General features: G+C 38.1%; 1 protein-coding gene across 1 annotated transcript in view; it reads left to right on the top strand.

Moving 5' to 3' along the window:
• ATRN (attractin) overlaps window positions 1–13,811 on the top strand; it is a 271,410-nt gene that overhangs the window by 194,488 nt on the left and 63,111 nt on the right. Inside the window, exons 20-22 of the mRNA XM_006874825.1 lie at window positions 1,203–1,296; window positions 3,395–3,447; window positions 5,000–5,094. Coding sequence (XP_006874887.1) covers window positions 1,203–1,296; window positions 3,395–3,447; window positions 5,000–5,094 — 242 coding nt within the window. The remainder of the gene's footprint in view (window positions 1–1,202; window positions 1,297–3,394; window positions 3,448–4,999; window positions 5,095–13,811) is intronic.

The raw sequence follows: 13,811 nt of genomic DNA, 5'->3' as shown, positions 1-13,811 counted from the left end.
GCTCGTAATTCACTACGCTACCGGGGCTCCTTTAATCCATAATAGATGGCCTAATTGTAAAATCTATGAGTGGAACGGTATAGTTTTTAGCTAAGGATAAAAACCACAATTTTATTGAATACCTACAATGTTGCAGGTATCATACATTATTACCTCATTTTACTCTCACAAAATTCCTGTGAGACATAGGTACTGTTACTATCCCCATTATAGACAAGGAAACTGAGACTCAGAAAGGTGAAGCAGGAAGCCCAAGATTATAGAGGACTTCAGTCCAATCCCGACTGACTGACTTCAGGATTTTGCTTTTCATCAATTTGCTGTCTCCCTCTCTGAGCCACATACATTTCTGACTATAGCAGCCCTTCTCTTAACCACTGTGCTATTTTATTTCACAGGTCTCTGTCAGTGATTTGTTTTTCTTCCACAGGATTTAAAAGTAAACTTAATCCTCAGCCTAATAATGCCTTTTATTTAATCTCTAGAAACAAGCTATAGAGTGAAAAGGTGTTGAGCAAAAAGACTTTCATTTATTTCAACTAGAGTATAAAAGTTTGTCATTACTCACACTTACTGTTGGATGACAAAAGCTAGGGGTGTATGAGATGGCAAGTGAAGGGAGATGGGAAGAATTGTTTTCTGTGAAAGTGAAGAAGAAGGCAGGGCAGAGTGCTCCAACATTAGCACTGACCTTGCCATTGGAATTCCATCCCAATTCTGAACCCTGGTATGATCTGGATCGTGGCCATTGTGGAGGAGAAGAATGCAGTTAGACCAGGCCCCCCTCTGAGAGCAGTATCATGCACAGCATCCCATGGAGCCAAGGCATCCCCACACCCAGTACCTGGAACACAGGAGATGCTTCAGAAGTATTTGCTGGATGAATGAAAGAATCATAATATCTAAATTGTAAAAATCAGAGTTTATCAAAAAGCTCAGAATAGCAGGTGGTTGCTTCAGATAACAGGGAAACCAGCTCTTTTTTCTCCTGCCCTTTGATTTGGTTTCTGTAATGTTACCTTTACATCACCTGAGATAAATCATTTGCTAAAAACATCACTCCTTACCCACTAAGTGCTTTTATTTTAATCTGTATTTCTTATCAAACCCAATTCAGATAAAGTTCACTTGTTTTTAAGGGCAGTCTCTGGTGGTAGTAACCCTTTAAGACAATTGTGACCTCCATTCCTTCTCTTCCCCAGCATGCAAGTGCAATGGACATGCATCACTGTGCAATACCAACACAGGCAAGTGCTTCTGCACCACCAAGGGTGTCAAGGGCGACGAATGCCAGCTGTGAGTACCACAATCCCTCTTGGCTCCTGCCACAGGCCATACCTGGGTTTAGTGACTGAGCGTCATGGTTAGCTGTGCCTGCACACTGGGGAGGGCTCTGGGATGGCAAGCTGCCTGAGATCTGAGAGCCATCCTCTTCCTTGTTTTCTAGGAATCACTGGGTCTTCCCATCTGAAATTTTGCTCTTGCTACTTCACACATGTCTAATTTGGTCAACCTCCAAACTGAGGAGGTCGTCAGGTTAGCAGCAGTTTCTCAGTGACTCTGGAATCCAATTTTATTTTTGAGTGACACTGACATTTCCCTTGTTTCTGATTTGAATTTGTCATTTAACTTTATCTGTTACTCTGTTTTTGTCCCATCAGGAGATTTCAATTCACCCTTTTTCAAGGGATAGTGATGGAAGAACTGGTATTCTAGTTACAGTTTTTTTTTTTTTAATTTGGCATTTTGTTAATTGGATAGTAGAGATGATCTTCTCACCTTTATTGTGCCCTTCATGGCTCTAGCTTAGAGTGACATTTGTTAGACATTTTCCATTGAAGATCCAGAGTGCTCACCCATGAATTAGGACCCTAACAGTTCATGAGACCAGCAAAATTGAGTGAGAAGGGAATATACAGGCTCAGGGTTTTGTTCCTGTTCTGCCTCCACTCAGCAGGTTGCTCTTGGCAAATCAACCACTCTAATAAGCCTCACTTTCTCCATTTATTAATAATGAAACTAGCAATCATTGCTTTTAGTTTCCTGGTAAATTGCGAGAGATTGTTTCTCAGTTAATACGTATCTCTATGCCTCATAGAAAAACCTCACAAAACACATGGGTTCAGTCTACTCATTCTCAAAAGAGACTTTAACAAGAAGAAAATGTTTAGTACTATTAAAATACAAAGCCGATACAAGCAGATACTTCATTGGCAAACTTTGTTTTTCTTAAAGAACAGTATTAACAATGTTGCTAGTGATTGAGACATTGATAATGGTGCTCAGGAGGAAATTGCTCTTCCTGCATCTTGTGTTTTTCACCAATATATGCATTTACTAGCTTCATTGTTGCCATAAAACCAGTGCATAAAAAAAAAAAAATCTAAGCAAAGATTTAGATTAATGTTTGGAAACCTGTCTCTTCAAACAGAAAAATGTGATACAGCAAAATTATTCCATTTTAGCTTAGTTGGAGTTCTGGTGAGGTGCTGTAGGATAAACACTGGACTGCTAACTGCAAGGTTGGAGGTTCAAACCTACAAGCTACTCCTTGGACATCGTATACAAGGTTGATTCAACAACATTTACCAACAATAGGCTCAGTTAGGTTACAATAAAGATGTGAGGTTTAAGTGTAAGTGTGAAAGACCACTTTCAAGAGATTACGGACTTAAGCAAATGCTGATAATCTCCCTGAATATAAAAGGAGGGAATATATTTTGTCTGGGGAAAGTTTAACCCAGTTTTTAAAGTTAGGTTAAGAATAACAGAATTCCAAAATTTCTGAAAACTTTTTCTTTTGTATTTTGCCAAAAGGAGCCCTATTTCATAGCTAAGGTGCTTGTGCTTAAATGGCTTTGTTTGATGGGAGACTGGATTTTGCTGGCATTTAATATCTGGAAAAATGAATAAATGTTTTGACCAGAACTTTCTTCTCCAGACTAGTGAACCCTATTTGTTTTATTATTTTTTTAAAATGGCTTTTGGTATTTAACCTCATATTTAAAGAACAGAATCCATTTATCCAGTGTGGCATAGGAAAGGAAAAAGAAATTAATATTTGAAAAATGTTTTAACTGCATTTTTAGGAGAATCTTTAGTTCATATAAAACTGAAAATGTGAAATAGGTCTGCATTTATTGCATTTGAATAGATCTCATATGCTTTGGCAAACAATTATTATCAATGATTTTTATATAGTGGCTTGTATGACCTGAATAATCAGCACTGAAAATACATGCCAACACTCATTAATCCACCTTCTGAGTGAAGAATATAATTACACTGACTCAAAAACTATAACTTATGTAAAAGTTTCTATTTGATTTTTAAATGAATATAGATTCTTTTAAAATTAGCAATAGAATATGTCTTTGCTGTTTTTACTCCCCAGATGTGAAGTAGAAAACCGATACCAGGGAAACCCTCTCAAAGGAACATGTTATTGTAAGTGTGTATGCAATTCTCATTTTTGTAGAAGAAAAGTAGTTTAGTAGCTTACTGTTTTCTTTAGTCTGGTTTGAGAATGATATGTGTGTAGGAATATAGCAACCAGGCATGGAAGTCTATTAGATGTGTGTACATTCTAATAAGTTTACTACTTACATGACTACTAGCTGCTTATATATTGTGCTGTGGTTTATGTTAGTATGTCCATAACAAATATCAGAGGAGAGTAGAAAGATAGGCATTTCCTTCATTATGTTATCTTGGAACCATACTTTATTTGCCATTACCTGGTTGGGGAACCAAGGGGGTGGGGGGTGTCACCATATTTCAGGATGGAGATCAGAAACTGAATTCTAGAAATATAGTTGGAGTTCTCATTCTTTCTGGGATGATTTGAATGAATCACCTCTTTCAGAACTCATAAAATAAAGTATTAAATGATTAACTTAAAGTGAAATGTAAATCTGTCAAGGCAAGCAAATATAGGTAAGTGGTTTTCCTCCCTGTAAAAGAATTCACTTGTTAGGCCAGATTACACTCAAAATTGTTCCCCTTCCCTACCAAAAAAAATTACCAGAGAAATTAGAAAATATTTTGCACTTGAAGAAAAACAAAAATACATCAAAATTTATTAAATGCAAAATTAATGAAATTTATAAAGCAGTACTTAGAAATACAAGGGGGCTTCAAAAAGTTCATGGAAAAATTGTGTTATCTTTAACTCAGTTTTTCCAAGAGCATTTTGAAATCCCCTCATAGCTTGAAATACAATTGAAAAGAGTAAAGAACTGAAGTCCATAATTTAATCTACATTAAGAAACTAGGGGGAGAATGAGGAACTAAATCCAAAGCAAACAGAAGGAAACAAATAATAAACATTAAAACAGAAATCAATGAAATGGAAAAATAATAGAGAAAAATCAATAAACCAAAAGAAGTCTGTTCTTTGAAAAGATCGATAAAATTGACAAAACTTTTAGTGAGACTGATCAAGAAAATGAAGACAAAACCAGAGATGAAAGAAATGACATCATTATTGACTTTAGAGAGATTATAAGGAAATATTAAATACTGTGAACAACTTCATGTCAACAAATTAGACAGTTTAGATAAAACAAATTCTTAGCAAGACCTAAATTGTCAAAACTGACTCAAGAAGTAAGTAGAAAATAGATTGAATTAGCTATTTAAATTCTTCCCTCAAAAAAAAGCCCATATCCAGATGGTTTCACCCAAAATTTAGTGAATTCTACCCAAAATTTAAGGAAGTTAACTTATCTTTCACAAATTCATACAGAAAATAGAAAAATACAGAAAGCAGAGGAAGGAATACTTGCAGACACATTCTGTGAGTTTAGTATTACCCTGATACTAAAACCAACCAAAGACATCATAAAAAACTAAATATCAAATCCCACATGAATCTAAACACCAAATTCCTTTATATTAGTAAACCGAATCCAGCAACAACATGACCAGTCTTTACCTTTAGAGACCCGTTGTTTTGTTTTGTTTCATTATTTAAATGTGCATTTATTTTCTTTCATAGATACTCTTCTTATTGACTATCAGTTCACCTTTAGCTTATCCCAGGAAGATGACCGCTATTATACAGCCATCAATTTTGTGGCTACACCTGATGAAGTAAGATTTTTAACATTTTCTTACCTTATAATGAATTTGTATGGTTCATTTTCTTGGCCGTTGTTGTTGTTAAGTGCCGTCAAGTTGGTTCCAACTCATAGTGACCCTGTATAGGGTTTCCAAGGAGCAGCTGGTGGATTTGAGGTGCTGATCTTGTGGTTTGCAGTCCAGTGCTGATCATACAGGGTCACACCAGAGTCCTTTCTTGGTTGTAGTGGATAGAAATACTGCCTTACCAGTGGTCTCCATTTTGGAGTGATCTTTGGAAGTGCAGGAAAAACATGTTAATCTACATTGTATCTCCTTTCTATGTAAAAGTCAAGAATGGTGTTAAGATTTACCAGAATCTGATACACAGACATTTTGTGACATTGACTCCCCACAACTTTGCTTTGCCAATTAACCTGTCATAGCCCCATAAAGAAAAGGAGGACGAAAAAATCCATTGCCATCGAGCTGATTCCAACTCAGTAACCCTAACAGAGTAGAACTGCTCTCATGGGATTTCCAAGACTGGGATCTTTACAAAAGCAGACACTACATCGTTCTTCTGCAGAGTGGCTGCTTGTTTTGAACTGCCAACCTTTTGATTAGCAGCCAAATACTTAACTGCTGCACCAGGAGAGTGAAAGGGCAGCTCTCCACCATTGTAGAAGCAGATCATGGAGTCCAAACCTAATCTCAGAATGCACTAGTGACTTGAAAAGCACCCCACCAAGGAACTACACATTGAAATTCATGCCAGTTATACACACACAAGCAAATAATAAGGGACATGTTCTCCTAGGATGAGTTAGTCAGCCCCTATTGTGAGGAAAAATTAATGAAGGTTTAATTGGGTCCAATAAAACATGGACCAGAAACTGTTGAAATCATTAAGAAGACTATCTGATATGTGAATTTATATCCTATCATTAATGATGGCCCTTAACTTACCATAAGGTATTAACTAATGGTAAAAAGGAGCCAACATAGTTAGCATGACATTTTAAAAAAAACATTCAAAATATGAAGACATATGTACATGATTTCTTACGGATATGTAAAGTCATTCAGTAATCTAGTATATCATGAAATTTCACTAAATTTAGTGATAAGCTCCTCCTTGGAAGCTTCTTCTCTTCTAATCATCATACATAAAGCTATTTTACCATTTACCCACAAAGCCTTTCAGCATCTTCTCCCACTGTTTCTTACCCAGACCCATCAGAAAAAATTGTTTGGTGAAAGTTACAAAGACTTTGGGTAGAAGAGCCATATGAAGTAACTCATGACACAGCACCAGCATAGTGTGCTTCTTGTGTTTGGCTCAACAGATTTCTCAGGTTCCTTTTTCAGTCATTAAAACAAAGAATCAAAATAACTGAATTAGACTAACCCTTCAAGTTGCTGGATCCTGTAAATGATAAATGAAGTTTTCAAAGCTAATAAAGCATATGCAGTCATATTTCTTTAGAAATAATGTTTCTAGTGAAAACAAATGTATTTAAAACCTTGAGTGGATACATTCACACTGTTTTTAAAATTTAGTTTATTTCAACTTTTTTTTTAACCATTTTCAGTTTTGGGGAAATTTAAACTATGTGTAATATGTAAGTTCAGAAGTATGTTGTTGTTAAATGCTGTTGAGTTAGTTTCAACTCATAGCCACCCTCCATAGGGTTTCTGAGGAGCAACTGGTGGGTTTGAACCACTGGCCTTATGGTTAGCAGTCCAGTGCTTGTTTTATGTAGCCTATATCAGAAGGCTTTAATTTATAAGTAACTGTAAATTGGGTCACTTGATCAAGTGTTTTTCTAGTAGGAGTGAGTTCTACAGATGTTTGAGAACAATTGTCCAGAACCATAGAAGGCTGATTCCCCAACTTAGGTCAGAGGGCCTTTGGTTGTTGTTGAGAATCAGCACAGCAAAACATAACACAGTTCAGTAGTTTTTATATGTACAGTTCAGAGACATTGATTGTATTCTTAAGTCCTTCAACCATTCTCACCCTCCTTTCTTAAGTTGTTCCTCCTCCATCAACATAAACTCACTGGCCCTAAGTTTCCTATTTAGTCTTTTGAGTTACTGCTGTCAGTTTGATCCCATGTAGATAGTACTTAAAAGAACATAATGCTTTTTTTTTTAAAGGCTGACTTTATTATTTTTACTACTTAAGCTAAACTATTATTTGGTTTTAAGAAGACTAAAGGGAATATTTTTGGTTTATAATTTAAAGATTATCTCAGAGCAGTAGTTTCAGGGCTTATTGGATCCAAAATGTCTGGGTTCCATGAAAAGTTAGAATTATGATCAACATTCCCCTTTCCCCCCTCCCCCCACTTTTGATCAGGATTTATCTATGGAATCTTTGGTCAAAATGTTCAGTAATGGTAGACAGACACTGTGCAGTGCTGCACTCATTAAAAGGTGGCAGTTGTCTTCTATGTGTATAGAAGAACCCTCCCTGGGGGTGTCCACTTATTCAGGGTTGTCGATCACACATTCACACCGAGCTCTGTGCTTTAGAATGTCCTGTTTCTCCCTGATGTCACGTTGTTAAAATGTCCAATTATTGCCACCTCTGAAGGACCTGAACACCACAGAAGCATGACCTAGAACTGTCATTAGTGTCTTATGCATCAAATCTATTCTTGAGATCATCTCTAAATTTGGGGTCTGGTAGCGTAGTGGTTACGAATCGGGCTGAGAACCTCAAGGTCGGGAGTTCGAAACTACCAGTGGTTCCGCAGGAGAAAGATGAGGTGATCTGCTCCTGAAAAGATTTACAGCCTCAGAAACCCTGTACAGGGTCGCTATGGGTCAGAATCGACTCGATAGCACCTAACAACAACAACATGTTTAAGATCATATTTTGGCTTTCATGGACTTGTTTTAATTTTCTTCAGCTTTAGCCTAAACTTGAATATGAGCAATTGATGGTCTGTTCTACAGTCTGCCGCTGTTTTGTTTTGATTAATGACGTGGAGCTTTTCCACTGTATCATTACATAGGTGTAGTCAGTTTGATTTCCGTGTATTCCATCTGATGAAGTCCGTGTGTATAATTTATGTTGCTTAAAAAGGATATTTGCAATGAGAAGTCATGGTCTTACAAAATTCTGTCATGTGATCTCCATCTTCTTGTGCTATTCACCATGCTTCAATATCCAATGTTATCATCCTAAAAAAAAAGGTAGCAGTTGTTCATGAAGGCAATTAGCCACACTAGCCACACTTCCTGTAATCTCCTCCTCCTCTTCCTGCCTTTCCTTCCTCTTGCTCCAGGCACATGGAGACAATTGCTTTGCCCTAGTTGGCCACTTTAAGACCCAGGCACAGCTATACAATGAGCTAGGAGGTAGAACAGAAGTAGTAAACAAGTCATAACTGGCATTTCCCATGAAACGATGACCATAAACCTCCAAACCAGGGAACCAAATCTCATGACATGTTCGGTTGTGCATAAGCAGCTTCAATAACTACCTCAGTTGTTATTGTTGTTTTTATAAATATATCTATCACACAGTTTTTGCCAATTCAGCTTTTTAAAATGTTGTTAAGTGCCATTGAGTCAGTTCCGACCCAAAGCGACCCTGTATAGAGTTACCAAGAAGCAGCTTGAAGAGCTTGAACCGCCAACCTTGCGGTTCAAACCGACTTTATAGTCCAGTGCATTAACCCACAGTGCCATACCAGGACTCCATAAGTGTCTTTTAGAAGTATACATCTTTTTAGAAGTGTATTATACAACAAAGATTTTTTTCATTTTTGAGTAGAAAACTCTGTGTTATTGTTGGATGCTGTCGATAGTTTCTGATCCATAGCAACCCCATGTGTTACAGAGTAGAAATGCCCTACGGGGTTTCCTATGCTGTAATCTTTACAAGAACATGTTGCCCTTGGAGCTTCTGGGTGGCTGAACTTCCAACCGTTCAATTAGCAGCTGAGCACCTAACCGTTACACCACCAGAGCTTCTTAGAAAGCTCCATAGGAAATGGTAATAAGCTTAATAGCAAAGGAACTTCTGCTGCTATTAAGTGGTTAGAAGGACCTGAGACTTAGGCAAACCAGCTGAGAGTATATAGGTGTATAGCATTTGTAATTATCAACATATCCTTAATCAGTGCCATTTTTTATCACCATAAACGAAAACTTTATAAGCAATAACTCATTCTTTCCCTCTCCTTGCCATCCCTAATAACCTATGATCTCTATACAGTTGCCTTTTCTTTTTATAAAAGTGAGGTTATATAATATTTGTTTGTCCTTTTGTGATTGATTTATTTCACTTTGCATGATGTCTTCAGGCTCTGTGCATGTTATAGCATATATAAGACTTTCTTCCTTTTACTGGCCTAGTTGTATTCCATTGTATGTGTGAACTGCATTTTATTATCCAATCATCTCTTGATGGACATTTAGGTTGCTTCCACTTTTTAGCTATTGTGAAAAGTGCTGCAGTGAACACTGATATACAGGTCTCTGAGTCTGCTTTCAAGTATTTTGGTTATATATCTAGGAGTGGAATTGCTGGGTCATATGGTCATACAGGGTGCTATCAGGTGAAACTGACTTGATGGCACTTTACAGCAACACAACAACATAGTAGTTCTGTGTTTAGTTTTTTGCAGAACCACCATACTGTTTCCCACAAGGGCTATAACATTTTGCATTATACCAGCGCTGGATGAAAGTTTCAGTATACCCCATCCTCAACAACATTTGTCATTGTCTGTCTTTATTATAATCTTAGTCATCTGTCATAATGATTTAGTGGAGGTAGTTGTGTGCTGTTGAGTCAGTTCTGACTCACAGGGACCCTGTATAACGTGTTCAAGGAGCAGTTGGTTGATTTGAACTGCTGACCTTGCATCTTAAACCCATCTTACAGTCCAGCGCATTATCCTACAATACCACACCAGGACTCTGAGGCTGTAATTATGAGAGCAGAAAACCTCAACTTTATCCAGTGGAGCAGCTGACTGATGACCTTCTGGTTAGCAGCCCAACTCATAACCCATTACATTACTAGTGCACCTTGTCTTTGTGATTTAGTGCTGCTATAGCACTCCTGGTATGGTGCTGTGGGTTAATGTGCCAGACTGCAAACCTGTTTGAACTGCAAGGTCAGTGGTTCCAGTTTACCAGCTGCCCCTTGGAAACCCTACACAGGGTTGGAGCCAACTTCACAGCACTTAACAGTAACAACATAGCAGAAATGCCACAAGTGGATGGCTTTAATGAATAAAAATGTATTTTCTCACAGTTTTGGAGGCTAGAAGTTTTAGTTCCAGGTACAGATTCTAGGGAAAGACTTTCTTTCCCTTGTCTTTAAGGAAAGTTCTTATTCCTTAGTAATGTACATTTAGCATGGCATCTGCCCTCTCCCTTCTCTGCTTGCTAACTTGCTTGTTTAATCTCTTTTGTGACTCAAAAGAGATTGATTCAAGAGCCCCCTACTCTAATCAGGTATCATTAACATAATAAAGACAACCCATTCCCAAATGGGAGTATAATCACAGACGTTGTTGTTGTTGTTGTTAAGTGCCGTTGAGTCGGTTCCGACCCATAGCGACCCTGTACAGGGTTTCCGAGGGTGTAAATCTTTACGGGAGTAGAAAGCCTGATCACAGACATAGAGGGTGGGATTTACAGTACTTATTTTGGGGGTTTACACAACTTAATCTATAATATTTTACTCTTGGTTGTTATTGTCAAGTCAGTTCCGACCCATAGTGACCCTTTATAGGGTTTCTGAGTTGCAGCTGGTGAGCCTTGCAGTTCAAATGACTTTGCAGTCCTGGCGTATTAACCCCAGCGCCACACCAGAACTCCATTTTACTCATTACCTCCCTCCAAATTCATGTCCTTGACATATCCAAAACACATTTACCCTATCACATCATCCCAAAAGTTTAAAATCAGTTCAAATCCAAAATCTCTCCTTCTGATTCATCTAACTCAAATATGGTTGCAATTTTAGGCATATGCTGTCCTAGAGCAAAATTCCTCTTCATTTGTGAATATGTGAAATCCAAAATACAAGTTATCTGTTTGCAAAATACAAAGGTGCAACAGGCACAAGGTAGACATTTTCATTACAAGTGGAAGGAATTGAAGGGAAAGAAAAGATGATGGGCACCAAGCAGTTTCAAAACCAAGCAGAACAAGTTACATGGCTGTCAAAGTTTGAAAATAGACCTCTGTTCTCTCTGACCATCTGGACAAGGGCTCTGCCCTTCAGACTCGAGGCATTTGCCATGCTCTCTGGATTCTGGGTGAAGACCCTTCTGCACTTGGCTTCAATTCCTCCTTTCAGGCCCACTGAGACAGCAACTCTCCTACATTAGTTTATCCATCTACTTCCCATATCCTCTCCCTAGTTCATCTGGGAGCTATCCCAACCCCTTGGCCCTGGTAGACCCTATTCTTCTACACCTTGGACATGTCAGCCCTGCTCCCTTCACTTTGGACAGTTACTTCATATCCCATTACTCATGAACAGCAGCCCTACACTCTGGAACTGAATTGGAGATCTCTTTTAAATCTAGAAGGCCTGGACTCCACCCTTTGAAACTGATGCAGCTCTGCTTCCTGTGCTCCTTCCAACAGTTTTGCTGATCTCTGAACTTCTCCAGGGATGGTCTTTTGCTAATCTTGGAAGACAGCAGACAGTGCTTCTTTGACCTATTGTCTGTTGTTGAATTCCAAGAGGCAGCCAGCATTTCTTCCTCTCTTGTTCTTCCTCTATGCCCTTCAGTCTAAGCTGATGGTGTTTCTGGTATGGTAATTGGTTAAATCCATCAGTCACAGGCTTAATCTGTGTAACAAAAGATTGTATAGCCATGTCGTTGGTGCACATGTCTTTAGTTTGTACAACAGAATTTTCCAAATCTTTAAGTTCTATTTTCATTTTTGCAGTTTGTTTTTAAATCCATCTCTTCTCTGATTTTTACTCTTAAGTAGCAAGGAAAAACCATTTTAAAATCTTGTTTAGAAATTTCCTCAGCCAAATATCTAAGTTCATCAACTATAAGATCTGCCTCCACCAAACATTTGAACATTAATTCAGCCAACTTCATTGCCACTGCATAAAATGCAGCGCCTTTTATCCATTGTCCAATCACATGCTAGTTATTTTCTTTTAAAGGCTCACCAGAAGCTCATTTAACATCCATATTTCTAGCAACTTTCTGTTGCTGGTGCCGTATGCATTTTCTAAGATGATAGAGACTCTCTATAATTCTTCTTCTGAGTCCTTTGACATCCATAATTTTAACCAACAGTCACTTCAGTGTAATATGGGCTTTTGCTAATGTTCACTTAACTCAGTGCCGTCAAGTCAGTTCCCACTGAAAGCAACACCGTATAGGATTTCCAAGGCTATAAATCTTTACAGGAGTAAAAATCCTTATCTTTATCCCACAGAGCAGCTTGTGGGTTTGAACTGCAGTTAGCAGTCCAGTGCTTATCCTGCAGTGCCACAACAGGAATCTGCAAAATAACTTCTTGTTGTTTAGTGCCATCAAATCGGTTCTGACCCATAGTGACCCTGTATAGGGTTTCCAAGGAGCAGCTGGTGAGCTTGAAACACCGACCTTGCTGATCAAACCGACTTTACAGTCCAGTGCATTAACCCACACCAGAACTCCAAAATAGGCTTTTACTATTAGGTACTTTAAAACTCTTACAGCTATAACAGAAATACCACAAATGAATGACTAGCAAACAAACTTATTTTCTCAAAATCCAGGAGACTTGAAGTCCAAATATAGGGCGCCAACTCTAGGGCAAGACTTTCTCTCTTGGCTCTTGGCTTCTTGGTGATCTTCATGTGGCATGGCATCTATCCTCTCCCATGTCTTCTTTCTGCTTGTTTGCTTTTACAGCACAAAAGAGGTGGACTGAAAATATCAGACAAGGGACTAATCTCTAAGACTTTTAGAAAACTTCTACACTTCAACAAGACAGACTAATAACCCTGTTTAAAAAAGGGCAGAGGGCATGAATAAACACTTCACCAGAGAAGAGACTCAGCTGGCCACCAAACATGGCATGAATAAATGTTCATGATCATTAGCCATTGTGTTAAGTGCCATTGAATGGATTCCAACTCCTAGCAACCCTGTATAGGATTTCCAAGGAGCGGCTGGTAGGTTGGAATCGCCTGCCTTGTGTTTAGCAGTCCAGTACACATCCTACAATGCCACACCATTATCCATTAGAGAGAAACAATTCAAAACAACAATGAGATATCATCTAACCCCAACTTCAATAGCAAAGTTCAAAAAAAAACAGAAAACAACAAATGCTGATGAGGGTGTAAAGAGACTGTTGGAACTGAAAATGGTGCATCAACTGTGGAAAACAATTTGGTGCTTCCTCAAAAAGTTGGAAAGAAAAATATCATATAACCTAGTAATCCCTCTATTTGGTTTATATCTCCTGGCTAGAGAAATAAGAGCCACAATGAGAATAGATATATGCACACCCATGTTCATCACAGAACTATTCACAATAGTAAAAAGATGGAAACATCCTAAATGTCCTCCATTGGAAGAATGGATAAACTTTGGTGTTCGCACTAAAAAAGACAATCTTTTTTTTTTTTTTTTATTACAAACAGGGTGGGAGGGTAAGTCCCTGGCTAGATGTATACATGTGTAGACTTAGTGTGATGGTAGTTAGGTTGTTGTTAAGTGCAGTGGAGTCACTTCTGACTCATAGTGACCCTA

The sequence above is a fragment of the Chrysochloris asiatica genome, unplaced genomic scaffold (assembly GCF_000296735.1).
Source record: "Chrysochloris asiatica unplaced genomic scaffold, ChrAsi1.0 scaffold00304, whole genome shotgun sequence".
NCBI classification, from domain to species: Eukaryota; Metazoa; Chordata; class Mammalia; order Afrosoricida; family Chrysochloridae; genus Chrysochloris; species Chrysochloris asiatica.
The sequence above is the reverse complement of the archived record's forward strand: the minus strand, read 5'-3'. Positions and strand labels throughout refer to the sequence as shown.